Below are 12,546 nucleotides of genomic sequence, written 5' to 3'. Positions count from 1 at the left end.
ACTCCTCAGGTGGCCATATTGGCTGCAAGGGGTGTCTGGCTCTGCTCTGTAGGACCTGCAGGACCACAACGACGAGCTGCAAACTGCACTGGAAGGTCTGCGGGCACAGCTGCCTCCGAGTTGGCATGGCTGTCCCCGTGCACAGCCAGAGGAACGGCTGCTCTCTGGACATGGCCCAACAGGTAGGAGCCCAGTCCTGGGAGGTAAGGGATTGTGTGCTCCTGCTGTGGGAGAGCAGGGGCTGGTGGCAATGGATATCTGTCTGCCCCCACTGCATGAGCTGCCCCCTGATCCAGGGGCACTCTATAGGAGGGGGGGCCAGCTCCACAGCATGTCAGGCTTCCAGAGGGTCATGAGCCCCTTTTGGACCAGCACATTTGGGAGAATGGCCTATAACCCAAGGCCAGGGACAATATCCAGAGCCTCAAGGGAAGAAGAGGGTGAAGGTTTTACCATTTAGGTAGAGATGGTGAAGTTATGATGACCTTGTAGTGACCTCAGGACAGGCATGACCTAGTAAGCCCCTTGGGTCGTGGGGAGGATCCATAGAGATGTCCCAGGGTGATCGTTCAGCATGGTTGGACACAGTCATTTAGGGAAGGGAAGGGAGGAGAGGAGAGGCTGGGGGTCATACAGAGCATGAGGTCTGGTCTTAGGTCTGTAACAGCTCTCAGGGAAAGTGCTAGATTGTGTGAAATGCATCAGGGACTTCCGATATTCACAGAGGCCTCACATGGACCATGGCAGAATAGGGCTGATGTTTACTGCCTGGAATGTGTGGAAAGGGTCAAGGTGGGGTGGGGCCTTGGTACCTTGGTACCCATGCACAGAGCTGATGTTGAAGGTGTGACTTGAAAAAGATCAAGTCTTCCTGCTCCCCAACTCTTCAGCCTGTGAGGTTTGGGACAAGCTCCAAACACCAGGAGACCTTAGTTCCCTGTGTTTAACTTGTTGCCTCCTACTAGAGACCAGAATGGGTGGGGTGGGGGTTCAGATGCCCCAGCTGTCCCTGAGGTTTCCGTGGTTCCTCTGGAGGACAGGGTGGGTTTGGTTGGTTGCCGCCTTTCCTTACAGTTGTGTGCAGTCGGCAGCATGCAAGTTCACATGGTGCCCATGGCTCCATGCATGCTGCTGCTGGTGGGAGTACACAAGGGGACCGCCAGGACTTCCCTACCTCTGGCCACTTGGCTGCCTCCACTGACTGTGTATCAAGGCAGAGTCAGCCCCTCAGAGAGCATCTTGTTCTCATCTGCAATCCTGAGAGCACTCAGAGCTACCATATTGTCCTAAAGCTGTTTACTTCATAAAACAGAAAAAAAAGTTTGTACCTAAGAGAGCCAACATGGGACCCTCCAAGAGGAACTGAGTGGGGCTTTCTGTGCATGTGGGTCCAGCTTCCTCGCCCCTTTAGGCCTTCTTTAGTGGAGTCTAATGGCTCCAAGTCCATGACTTGTAGTCTACAGCCCTCAGCTGGGAGGTGTTGGGGTATGGCCAGCACACTGGACATTATCACATCCTCAGGTAAGTGTTACATGTGGCTAGGTGGGCAGCCTGACCACAAGGAGGAACTTGTCCCTGGAAAGGAGCCCGGGATACAGAGAGCATGGAACCTTTGTCAAGAGCCACCAACTTGTAACCCAGGGAGCAGCAGAGCTAGTGTCTTGTACCTTGGGTGGCCCTTGTCCAGAAGACCTTGGGTTGTGGCACTGAAAGGCAGCCTCTGGCTTTATGTCATCACTGATCTGCCCACCAAAACCCTTTCTCTTTCCCTTTGCCCCCCCCCACCCCCCTCATCTGATCACAGTTTCCATCAGTCCCTTCAAAGGAGGGGGGGGGTCTGTCTGCTGCCACAGGGGAGTCTTGGGGGAAGGGCTGTGTGGATCACGGTGGCTGTCCCATTAGTGCTTCCAGCTGGAGCCACTCCAGCCTGGTGTTCCTTCACCCAGGCCTGCTCAGCCAAAACCATGTGGCAGCTCTAGCTGTCAAGGGAGAGGCTGCTTTCTTTCCTAAGGTGCTTGTCCTGACTTCTCTCAACCACATGGTTCTCAGTCTGTCACTTGTTTTCATGGAAAATAGTTAAGGGGTGTGTCATTTCCCTTCACTTTCCCAGCCCCAGACCCAACACAGATGAAACCTGAGCAGTAGCCAAAACCCACATTCTGAGTCAGCTCTTTGGTGTGCCTCTCAACACACACAGCATTGGGAATGCCTGGTGCCCCAGGGGGTGCTGGTGGTGCTTGTGGTTCTATGGGTGCCTCACAAAATGAGCTGCAAGGACATCTGACATTGTTGGTCTGTGAGAAAAGTCATCTGGAACAAGCAGTCGCTTATGTCCTCTTTCCTGTGATCTGTCAGAAGCTTTGCTCCATGAGTATTTACCATGCCTAATGTATTTGTTGAAACTCCATATTATTATCATATAAAAGTAAGTAACATAGAGTCTCCAAGAAAACGGAGGAGCTAAGATAAAAAGATTGAAGAAATAGGCTCATAATGCCTCATCATAAAGCATTGACTGCTCCAGAAGTTAGTCTGTGCCTTGTCTGTCTTCCCAGTTCCTCAGGGTACCTGGCATCATCCGGGAACAGAATTCAGGGGGTAGTAAAAGTACCATGTATGCCATCTTTTAGGGAATCCAAGGGCCTGATGGTTCGTGCAGGGAGCCTCCTGGTTATATCTTTGAGGAACGAGTGTTAGGTCAAAAAGACCTGATTTCTGAAGAGCTCCTACTTTGAGAGCTCAAGATAACATTGCTTGTGGAAACCTTTGAGGGTCAGCTGTCTCCACCAGCACTGTGTTCCTTTTGCAGAAGGTGCCCATGGAAGGTTGTGCTTGGTGGGGGGCATGGTGGAGGAAGGCTGGGCTGAATACTCAGTGCTGTCCAGATGTCAGATTGGAAGGCTAGGAATAGACCCATGGCATCCTTGGCAGGTCATAAATGGAAATGTCTTCTCGTTTGCAGGCATCACTTCATTTGTGGGTGATTGCATTCCAGTGAGTTTAGAAACCGAGATAATGATGGAGCAGGTGAAGGAACACTACCAAGACCTCAAGATCCAGCTGGAGACCAAGGTCAGGGGGAATGAGGATGGCCACAGGGACACAGAGAGGCTTCCTGCTGCATGCTAGAAAGCTTCGCTTGGCAGTGCACGTTTCCGCATGCACACGTGTGCCCTAGACTCTGGGCCCCATAGTAAGCCTGCTACGGGGGACAAAAGATTATGGGGAAACGTTTTAAAATAAAATGTACATTCTGCCTCACACCCTCTTTGGAAGTAGGCAAGAGATAAGGAAAGACCAATTAAGGGAGGGAATGAGGTTATGTGTACCCGAATTCACAAGGGTTGCACAAGGCCAGACCTTCCTGCTCACTCTGCTGAAGGGGAAGAACACCTCCTGGCTGTATTCTAAGCAGAAACAACCCTGGGATTGCCCCTTGTGGGGTACTCTGTGACCTTGTGGCCAGGACCCTGGCTGAGTCTGTCTTCTTAGATAAACTTCTCTCCTGCTCCGTTAGCAGATTGTAGTGGGTTTTGTTAAGGGACAGGATCCATGACTTGTTTTCATGATTTGTTGTCAGAGTTAAGAGTAGCAGCAAGGTGGGATTACATGTCTTGCGCTTGTGCCCTGGGCTCCCTGGATGCATTTGCTGGAAACTCCTGCCTCAAGGATGTTCAGAGTCACCTGCTGGTCTCATGAAGGTTCCCCAGTTCTCTCAGTTGTTTCACTCTCTGCCCTCCTTGGAGGCCTGACCAAGCACCTGGTCTGGTATGGTCCCAGCCTCTGTTCCCCACCTGCTGGACCTGCCCCCTGGGGCCCTTGTGAAGGTTATGCAAGACAACAGAAGCCCACAGCCACACTGCACCCTGGGGGAGGCTTGACTGTCGTTAGCATAGCTGTTACCCTCACAAGCCTGTGCACTTTGTCGGGTCTCAGCCACCAGTTCTTTGGATGTTGTGCCTGGAAGTCCGTTATTTCTGTTTCACATTGTAAGGTAAGTCATTCTCAGGAACTCTTTATCTTTGCTGCTCACGTTTCTCTTCTCAGGTAAATTCCTATGAAAGGGAAATGGAGGTGATGAGAAGGGACTTTGCAAAGGAGAGGGAGGAAATGCAGCAGGCCTTCAGGCTTGAGGTCCGTGTGTTGGAGTGCAGGAGGGCCGACCTGGAGGTGCTGCTCATGAAGTCTCAGGAGCTCATCCGAGGCCTGCAGGACCAGCTCCAGCAGGCTTCCCACAGCCCCTTGACAGAGAGGGCAGTGTTGGGACAGTGCTGTGCACAGGCGCTATCTGGCCCAGCCCAGCGGCTGGCCCAGGAACAGGACCCACTGAAGCAGGAGCAGCGCCAGAGGCATCGGAAGGAGCTTCAGCGAGTCAGGTTGGGTGCCGTGTCCTTTCAGGATCTCACATCTAGGGTTTCTTGCCAAGAACCCAAATTTGAAATTGCATTAGGCAAACTGCTCAGAATCACAGTGCCTGCTAACGGGGTGCTTTTCCTCAGGGCAGGTGGGTGAGCATTGAAAGAATAGGATCATAAGGATTGTTCCTTTGCATTAAAAAGGTGTTAACTAGAGTAGAGGAGTTAAAATTCCTTGTAGAATTCTGCCTTAGACTCGCTGATAGCAAAGGTTCTTAAATGTTCTTCATTTAATATCTCATTCTAATTTTCCAGGATGTTGTATTATATAACACATGAGGAGATGGATAAAAGGTATAAAAGCCCTAAAACCATGGGAAAGACGAGTAATTTGGGTTAGTGAGGTTCTTGAAAAGGTCAAAATATATGAGCAAAGAGGAGGAAAGTTTTATTTGGAAAACGAATATGGCATTTTGTATCCAACGGTATCATAGTTATGTGAAAAATACCCATATGTCCATATGGGTCTGACTTAATAGAGTGAATGACTAGTTATTTCAGCCATGGTGCTGGTTAGTCAGCCCCTCTGTGACTTGTGGGGAGTCTTGGACCCGCCCAGCTCAGGCGGGGATGACCACGCCCATACGTTGACCCAGGGCTGATCTGACTACTCACAGTGGAGGGGCCCACCGTACTTCCGCTCCTCATGGAGAGGCTGTGTAGGGCTCAGTGGAGTTCCAGTGGTGGAGCTGAGTACACATGGCATCAGTCACCCCCTGATTGCAGGATGTTTGCCACCTGTATATGGAAACACGCCCTCCAGTCTGGGTGGGGTACACTTTCCCCTTCTTTGGCTTGATGATTGGGGGTAGCTCAAATACATGAGATGTGCTGTGAAAGACCAGACTGCCCTCCAAGTCTGTGGGTGTTCCCTCCTCCTTGCACTCCAGATGACACAGTGGAGGGGCCCCAGGCCCTTAAGGCCTGACAGGAACTGTCCCTCTCCTAGAGGACCATAAAGGTCATTTTTAAGCCATGTACTTCTTCTGAGCTTTAAGTTATTTTCTCTTAAACCCCAGAGCTGTGTGATAAGAGTCTTGACCCAAGTCCTTCTAGACCCCACCAGCAACAGGGGGGGGTCGGTGCAGGGTAGCGCCTCCCACCATCCTGTGCTGTCCATCTGGAGGACCTTCTTGCTCATGGCCCCTCCTCTGGCTGGAGCTGGAGCCACATACAACCATATGTCCTGTCCTCAGGCCAGCACCAGCCAGGAGCAGAGAACACGCCCTTAGTGCCCCCACCTCAGCTGGGACCCCATTCTCCTGGGGCTGTCCTGGTTCCAGCAACTTACCAAATCTTCAAGGGTAGTTTTGACTGTGGGCAAGATTCACACGGCTCACTAAAGCTTTAGACCACTAAAGTTCTATCTTTAGAACTTCCTGTGATAGGGGACACGTCCTGTGTCTGCTCTGTCCATGATGGCAGCTATGAGCCACATGTGGTTACTGAGTCCTGGACATGTGGCCTGCATGACTCAGGTACTGAATTTTATCCTATTTAATTATAATCAACTTACACTAAAAGTCATCTGTGTGAGTGGCTTCATGTCAGCTTCTATATGTAGAACCCAACCCCACTGAAGAGATCCTCCAATAGACCCTCTAAGGAGGGTCCCAGGGCATGGATGGAGCTCTGGGGTGCATGGGAGATGAAGGGACAGAACAGGTCAGGCAAAGAGGAGGTTTGCAGTCAGGACAAGAAGAGCCTTTGAGGAGGCCTTTCCAACCCTGGGGGGAAGGGCTGGGCCTGGAGCTACACCCACAGTGCCTGTGATGTGCTCTGTTTCTGTAGGAAAGAGGCAGAAGTTGAGTTGAACCACAAGCTCTCAAGGACGGAATCCTTACAGCAGACTGCCCACTGTAAGGACTTAGCGCTGCAGCCTCAGCAGGAGAAGGAAGAGCAGAAACACCTGCTGCAAGTCCATGAGGTGATAGAGCAGCATGATCTGGAGAAGGAGTGGAGGGAGGGCAAAGGGAAGGAGATCCTCCCACTCTGTGGAAGGCAACAGCTAAAGCTGCAGGAGCTGACAGGTGAGGAGCAGATGCAACCGTGCAGGTCCTCTGCCCTGGAGAAGGAAAGACTGGAGCTTGCCTGTAGGAAGCAAATGGGAAAGCTTATGCAGGAAGAAGACATGCTGCAGGCCTGCTTGAAGGATGGGCCAGCAGTGGCAGGTGGTGACCAAGAAGGTATGGGTGGCCCCATGCCCCTCTGTGCAGGCAGGAGGGAGCAGTCACTGGTGTGGCAGGAACCTGGTGCTGGGCATGGCCATGGGCAAGCCAGGCACAGGGATGTGCCAGGCCGGTACTTGTGCCATATGGACCCCAGGCAGAGCCCAGCCCTAGACCCTGCCTTGGCCTGCAGAGGGTCCTTGGAGAACCTTGGCCTCAGAGAGGATGGTCAGGGTGTACTTGACCCTGAGGAGGTAGCTTCTGCCCCCCCAGGGAGGTGGTTACAGGTGCATCAACGTGGGGTGGACAAGAAAGCAGTCCTAGAGGAGCTGGTACCTCCTGCCATTGGCCCATCTGGTCTGAATCAGCCTGAAGCCCAGGAGCTGCTCTGGAAAACAGAGGGAGATGCCTCACCAGCTCAGCCCCCAACATCAGGCAGAGGAGAGACTGAGAGGCAGCCAGCCATTCTTGAGCGAGCTGGGAACCTGAGTGGGGGGCTGGCCCCCATGGGGAGCCAAGGGCAGGCCTTGGAGGAACAGGCCTGGTGTGGGAACAGCACCCTGGAGCAAGGGCTGCAGCACAGCAGTGACAAGGCCAAGGAGGGCACCTTGTTCTCCCACCTGCACCTTGTTGACCCCCAGGGAGCCAGGCAGGAACAGCTTGAGGTCCTGCGGGAGGAAGAGGCCAACATGGCTCTGGAGCAAGAGAAGGATGGCATGAAAACCAAACTGCTACAGCTGGAGTATGTCGTTTGGGCTCTTGAGAAAGAAGCAGATGCAAGAGAGAACAACAGGTTTGGTTTCTAAACATTCTTAGAATGCCTAGCTACACCTTCTAACCTCTACCACTGCCCCCCCCCCCCCCACATGGGTTTCATGACAGCTGCTGATGGGGGTTATGTAACTCTTGTGCCTGTGCAGCGGTCATAAGCCCATCCCTGACCCTGGGCATCCCACAGGTCACCAGATAACCAACGAGTGGGCGGGGGCAGAGCTGGGTCATTCTGGGCAGCTAAGCTGACTGGTGTCCCCTGGTCTTCCTTAGGAAGTTCTTGCTGATCTCGCAAAGACAAAGACAGACTGTGTTTAGAGCCCCACTTCAATTCTGGGTCACCTGAGCCCTCTTCCTGCTGACTTTGAGCAGGACCTACTACTTTGCCCCACCAGCACATGTGCCAGGCACTGTCCTTGAACTGCAAGTTCCTGTGCTTTCTAAGTAGAGCAGCAGAGGAGGCCAGCAGCCATCCAGGCAGCCCCGGCACCTTCTGGGAGGCTGGGGTGGGGCGTGAGTGCTCAGGGGGTTTCAAGATGCTGCTGCAGTTGATTCCTCTCCAGGGGAAGCCTCAAGGTGGGATGGTGTCCTGGAGACGTTGGTCTGTGTGCAAAGTGCAGAGAACACCCAGGTGTGCATCCAGGCCCTCCTCCTTCCCAGGATCCCTGGGGGACTCAGGCTGACACATGATCTTTCTCAGAAGCCTAGAATTCTAGAAACTAAGCTTTTCCAGATGCGGCAGCACATGGTCTTAGATGCTTTTCTGGCTCCTTAGGAGACTGATGGCTGCCCTGGGAGAGGTTATAGGTACTTGCATGCCAGGCACAGCCACGTGATATGGTCAGTGCTCTGTGTGAAGTGTCATTTAGTCCCATTAACCCCTACACAGCACACCTGTGAGGGGTCCACTTCCTGTGGAAATGGAGGCTCTGTCAAGTATTGTGTCACTTGTCCAAGTAGGTGACTTGGGTCTGTCTTGGAATGTGGTCACAAGTGTGTGTGAGACCTGCATTCCAGCTCAGGCACCAGCTTCTGGGTCTGGATGACTATGGTGGGGTAGCTTCCTTGGGAAAAAAAAAAGGAGAGTTGGGGTTTATGTTAAACCAAACAGAATAAATGTCAGTGCACCACCCAGCTGACAAAAAATTATGAGCATAGCTATAAGTCCCTAGGCACCATTGCTAAGCCTCCTCTCTCCTCTCAGAGATAGCTGTCCTGAAGGGGCTGTTTATCAGTTTATAGACATTGCTTGATGTGCAGCCTCTTAGGTGGGTGTCTCTGAGCCATGTAGCACCTTGTTTGTGGTGGCCTGACTTCTAAATTTCCTTATCCATCAAGTTGCCATGGTGCCATGTCTCCAGTGGGCCACAGAGCACAAAATGAGTGTAGAACATGGACTTACTATCCCAACTTCTCCATAGCAAGCCCCCCACAGGGGCTGGTCTCCGGCCCTATGGACACACTGTGGGGGCCTGTTCTGTGCATGAGTCCATGGTAGGCTCCAGGCACACCCAGGGCCTTGGGCACAGAAGCAGCCAAGAGCCTTGAATCTCACTGTGCCGTTCCTCTCGGACACCTCCCCGTGGACAGATGCGTGTGCCCACACCTGTGCTGTCCAGATTCCCCAGCCCAGTGCCAAGTGGTCTGCTGCTCACTGGCCTGAGTCAGAAGGCTGCCCTTGTCCTCTCTCTGCTCTTCCTGGTCTGCACTCCCACCTGTTGACCCTATAACTATAGTCACAGCTGTAGTCTCAGCAGGGTCTTTTGACAGTGTTTATGGGGCATCTTCTGTGTGGCAGTGCAGCTAGGGATTGCAGCAAAGAGCAGAACAGATGTTTACAGCTTTCAGCCCATGAGGGAGGCACCATGCTTCCTGCATGTCCAAGTGTCAGGAAGAAATGTGTTACCATGTTTCAAGGATGAGGAAACTTAGAGGCCATGCTGCTGAAACCATGTACATTTTCCAGGGACATGTGCACATATGCTGAAAGCCTAGGTGAATGTATAGAAATGACCAAACACAATTCAAGTGATAGTTTTCTGGGAGGTTGGGGGGTCAGGTCTGGGAAGGCAGGGGAGGCGCTGGGGCAGAAGCAGGCTTGGCCCAGGTTACAAGGCTTTGGGGAACGAGAAGATAACTGTGCAGAGGGGGGAATGTAGATGGGAGCCAGCTCTCGTGGGCAGGGGAAGGGTTTTCAGGGGGCAGGCTGCTGGGGCTCTGAGCCAGGCAGCTGTGGAAAGGTGCTCTCAGGTAGCCAGGAAGACTGAGAAGAGCATATTGCAGGGACTGTGGGGTGGGTGTAAAGGCAATGCGGAGGCCGGCAGAGGGCAGGGGGAGGTGGATATTACAGCTGTCCAGGCAAGAGGTGACAGTGGCTGGGGACCAGAGTGATGGCATCAGAGGTGTAGGAAGTTGACTGGCAGGGGTGTGGAGGCCAAGTTGATGGGATATACACAAGGTGTTGGAAATGGGTCACAGAGCAATCAGAGGACTCCCCAGAAATGCCACTGACCAAGAAGTGGGGAGGGCAGGATTCAGTTACACATGAGGAGCCTGTGGTGTCTTTCGCAGAGTGTGGTGGGTGGAGAATTGAGGAAGGATCCCACAGAAGAAGGGGAAACCAAGGGGCTGCATTTTTAGGGGAAGAATCCTGGAAGGAGAGAGGAACACCTGTCTCTGAAGCCTTTGAGAGGCCGGTTCACACAAAACCAGCCTGAAGGAATCTACCAGGCTCAGCAACATGCAGGTGCTTGCTGAGCTCATTGGCATCCCTCCAACCCCAATGCTGGGTCCCCAGTCCCAGCTCCTGCTCTGTGAGGGGAGGTCTGGCCCCAACACCAGCCAGGAGACCCTTGGCCACAACTCCCAGTGTATTGGCCTTGTGGCCACTTGTAAGTAAACACATGCGACCACCTTCCAAACCCACAGCAGTTGTAGGCTCACAGGTTGGGCAGAACTCAGACTTACAGGATCTTGAAGGCCATGGTGAAGATTTGGGCCTTTATCATAAAAGAAAGCAAAGTGCAGAGAGATACATGACCAGATTTGGATTGTGAAAGAATTTCTGCCAGTATTTTAGAGAATAGCAGGAGTAACCTGAATATCCACAGGGTTAAATTTATCCACAGTCACCTCTCCTATTGCTATTTTGCTCTACACACACACAAATCTACACATACCCTTTTAAAATATTTTCTGAATCATTGGAGATAATTGCAGACATTATGACTCTTTACTGCTAAATGTTTCAACATGTTGTTCTGTAAGAATAAGGACATTCTCCTGCATATCCACAGGATCATTATCACATATGGGAAATTTAGCATGAATATGCTGCTATTTTTAATTTGCACTCTACATCCAGATTTCACCAGTTGTTTTGGTATGTTCTTTCTAGATTGTTCACTCACCCTATATCTAATCAAGGATCAGGCCATGCATTTAGTTAATCATATGTCTTTAATATCCTTTTTTAAAAAGTTTACTTATTGAGAGAGAGAGAGAGAGAGAGAGAGAGAGAGAGCGAGAGAGCGAGAGAGCGAGCATGCATGCTCGAGCATGGGGCTTGATCCCATGAACTGTGAGATCATGACCTGAGCCGAAATCAAAAATTGGTTGCTCAACTGACTGAGCCACCCAGGTGCCCCATATCCTTTAATCTAAGAGTGTATCCATCTTTTTTTATTAATTTTTTTGTCAGTGGATGTTGACTTTTTTTTTATCATGGTAAAATATACCTAATGTAAAATTAACCATTTTAATTGCTTTTAAGTATATAATTTGGTGGCATCATGTATACACAATGTGCAGTCTTCACCACTGACTACTTCCAAAACTTTTTCATCATTCCAAACAGAAACTCTGTACCTATTAAACAATAATTATTGCTAGTATTTTATGAGGATTTTAGCATCAATATTGGTAAAGGATATTGGTCTCTAGTTTTCCTGTACTGTCTTTATCTGGCTTTGATATCATAGTAATGCTGGCCCTGTGGAATGAATTAGGAAGTGTCCCCTCCTCCTCAAATTTTGGAAGAGTTTGAGAAGTATTAGCATTTCTTCTTTAAATGTGTGGTAGAACTCACCAGGGAATCCTGGTAGCTCCTGGGCATTTCTTTGTTACAAGTCGTTTGATTAACTAACTCAATCTCCTAACTAGTCATAGGTCCAATTAGATTTTTTATTTCTTCATGAGTCAGTTTTGGCATATTGTGTGTTTCTAGGAATTTGGACATTGATGTTTTTGAAAAATCAAGACCAGGTGTTTTGCAGAATTCCTCCATTTGGATGCCTGATTTTCCCCTTGGTTAGATTCCTTCTTATATCTCATGCCTTCTTTATAGGATCTTTTTCTTTCTAATGTGTAGTCTTTAGAAGTTCCCTTAGTGAAACTCTGTTGGAGTAAATTCCCTCAGTTTCTGTTTATCTGAAAATGTCTCAAAATTTCCCTCTTTTTTGAAAGATAGTGTTCCTAGGAACACAAATCTAGATTTAAGGGCTGTTCTCTGCCCTTTGAACATATTCAGTATCTTCAAGATTCCACTGTTGACATTAAGTAGTCTACTCTGTTTAGTTATTGCTGTATATGTGTATTAATTTTCTATGGCTGCTGTAACAAATTACCACAAAGTTAGTGGCTTAAAACAACACAATTTATTATTTTATAGTTTTGGAGCTTAGAAGGAAATGGGTATGACTGGACCAAAATTAAGATGTTGGCAGGGTTGCCTTCCTGTAGTTATAGAAGATAATTGCTCTTCTTGCCTTTTCTAGCTTCTGTGGGCTGTTTGCATTCCTTGTTTTTGGCCCCCTTCCATCTCTAAAGACAGTGATGTCTGGTCAGGTCTGCCTTACATCACATCATTCTGATACCCACTATCCTGCCCCTTCCCTCCACGTTTAAGGACCCTGTGATTACATTGGGCCCATCTGGAGGATTCAAGATTTATAGCTGTAGCTCATTCATATGGTTCATTGCTGTGGAGTGTTATGTGAATATACTACAATTTACTCATTCACTTGTTGATAGGCAATTTGAGTAGTGTTTAGTTTGGGTTTTGGTAATCACAAATAGCACTGCTAAGAAAGTTCTTGTCCATGTCTTTTGGAACATTTATGTTGGAGTGTACCTAAGAATGGAATTGTCAGGTGATAGGGCATAGGTGTGGTTTTCTTTCTACCTACTGTATT

The 12,546-nt window shown here is 50.0% G+C and overlaps 1 protein-coding gene across 6 annotated transcripts in view; it reads left to right on the top strand.

The window, feature by feature from the left end:
* The window catches only part of NINL (ninein like), a 174,774-nt gene that overhangs the window by 122,448 nt on the left and 39,780 nt on the right, over nucleotides 1-12,546 (top strand). For 5 of the 6 annotated variants that reach the window (XM_043604745.1, XM_043604743.1, XM_043604746.1 and 2 more), the window contains exons 14-18: nucleotides 53-182; nucleotides 2,963-3,072; nucleotides 4,048-4,376; nucleotides 4,671-4,709; nucleotides 6,207-7,376. In XM_043604745.1, coding sequence (XP_043460680.1) covers nucleotides 53-182; nucleotides 2,963-3,072; nucleotides 4,048-4,376; nucleotides 4,671-4,709; nucleotides 6,207-7,376 — 1,778 coding nt within the window. The remainder of the gene's footprint in view (nucleotides 1-52; nucleotides 183-2,962; nucleotides 3,073-4,047; nucleotides 4,377-4,670; nucleotides 4,710-6,206; nucleotides 7,377-12,546) is intronic. The other variant, XM_043604744.1, reaches the window with a different exon arrangement.

Source organism: Prionailurus bengalensis, chromosome A3 (assembly GCF_016509475.1).
Source record: "Prionailurus bengalensis isolate Pbe53 chromosome A3, Fcat_Pben_1.1_paternal_pri, whole genome shotgun sequence".
Taxonomy (NCBI): Eukaryota; Metazoa; Chordata; class Mammalia; order Carnivora; family Felidae; genus Prionailurus; species Prionailurus bengalensis.
Note: the sequence above shows the minus strand (reverse complement) of the source record. Positions and strands in the feature narration are given on the sequence as shown.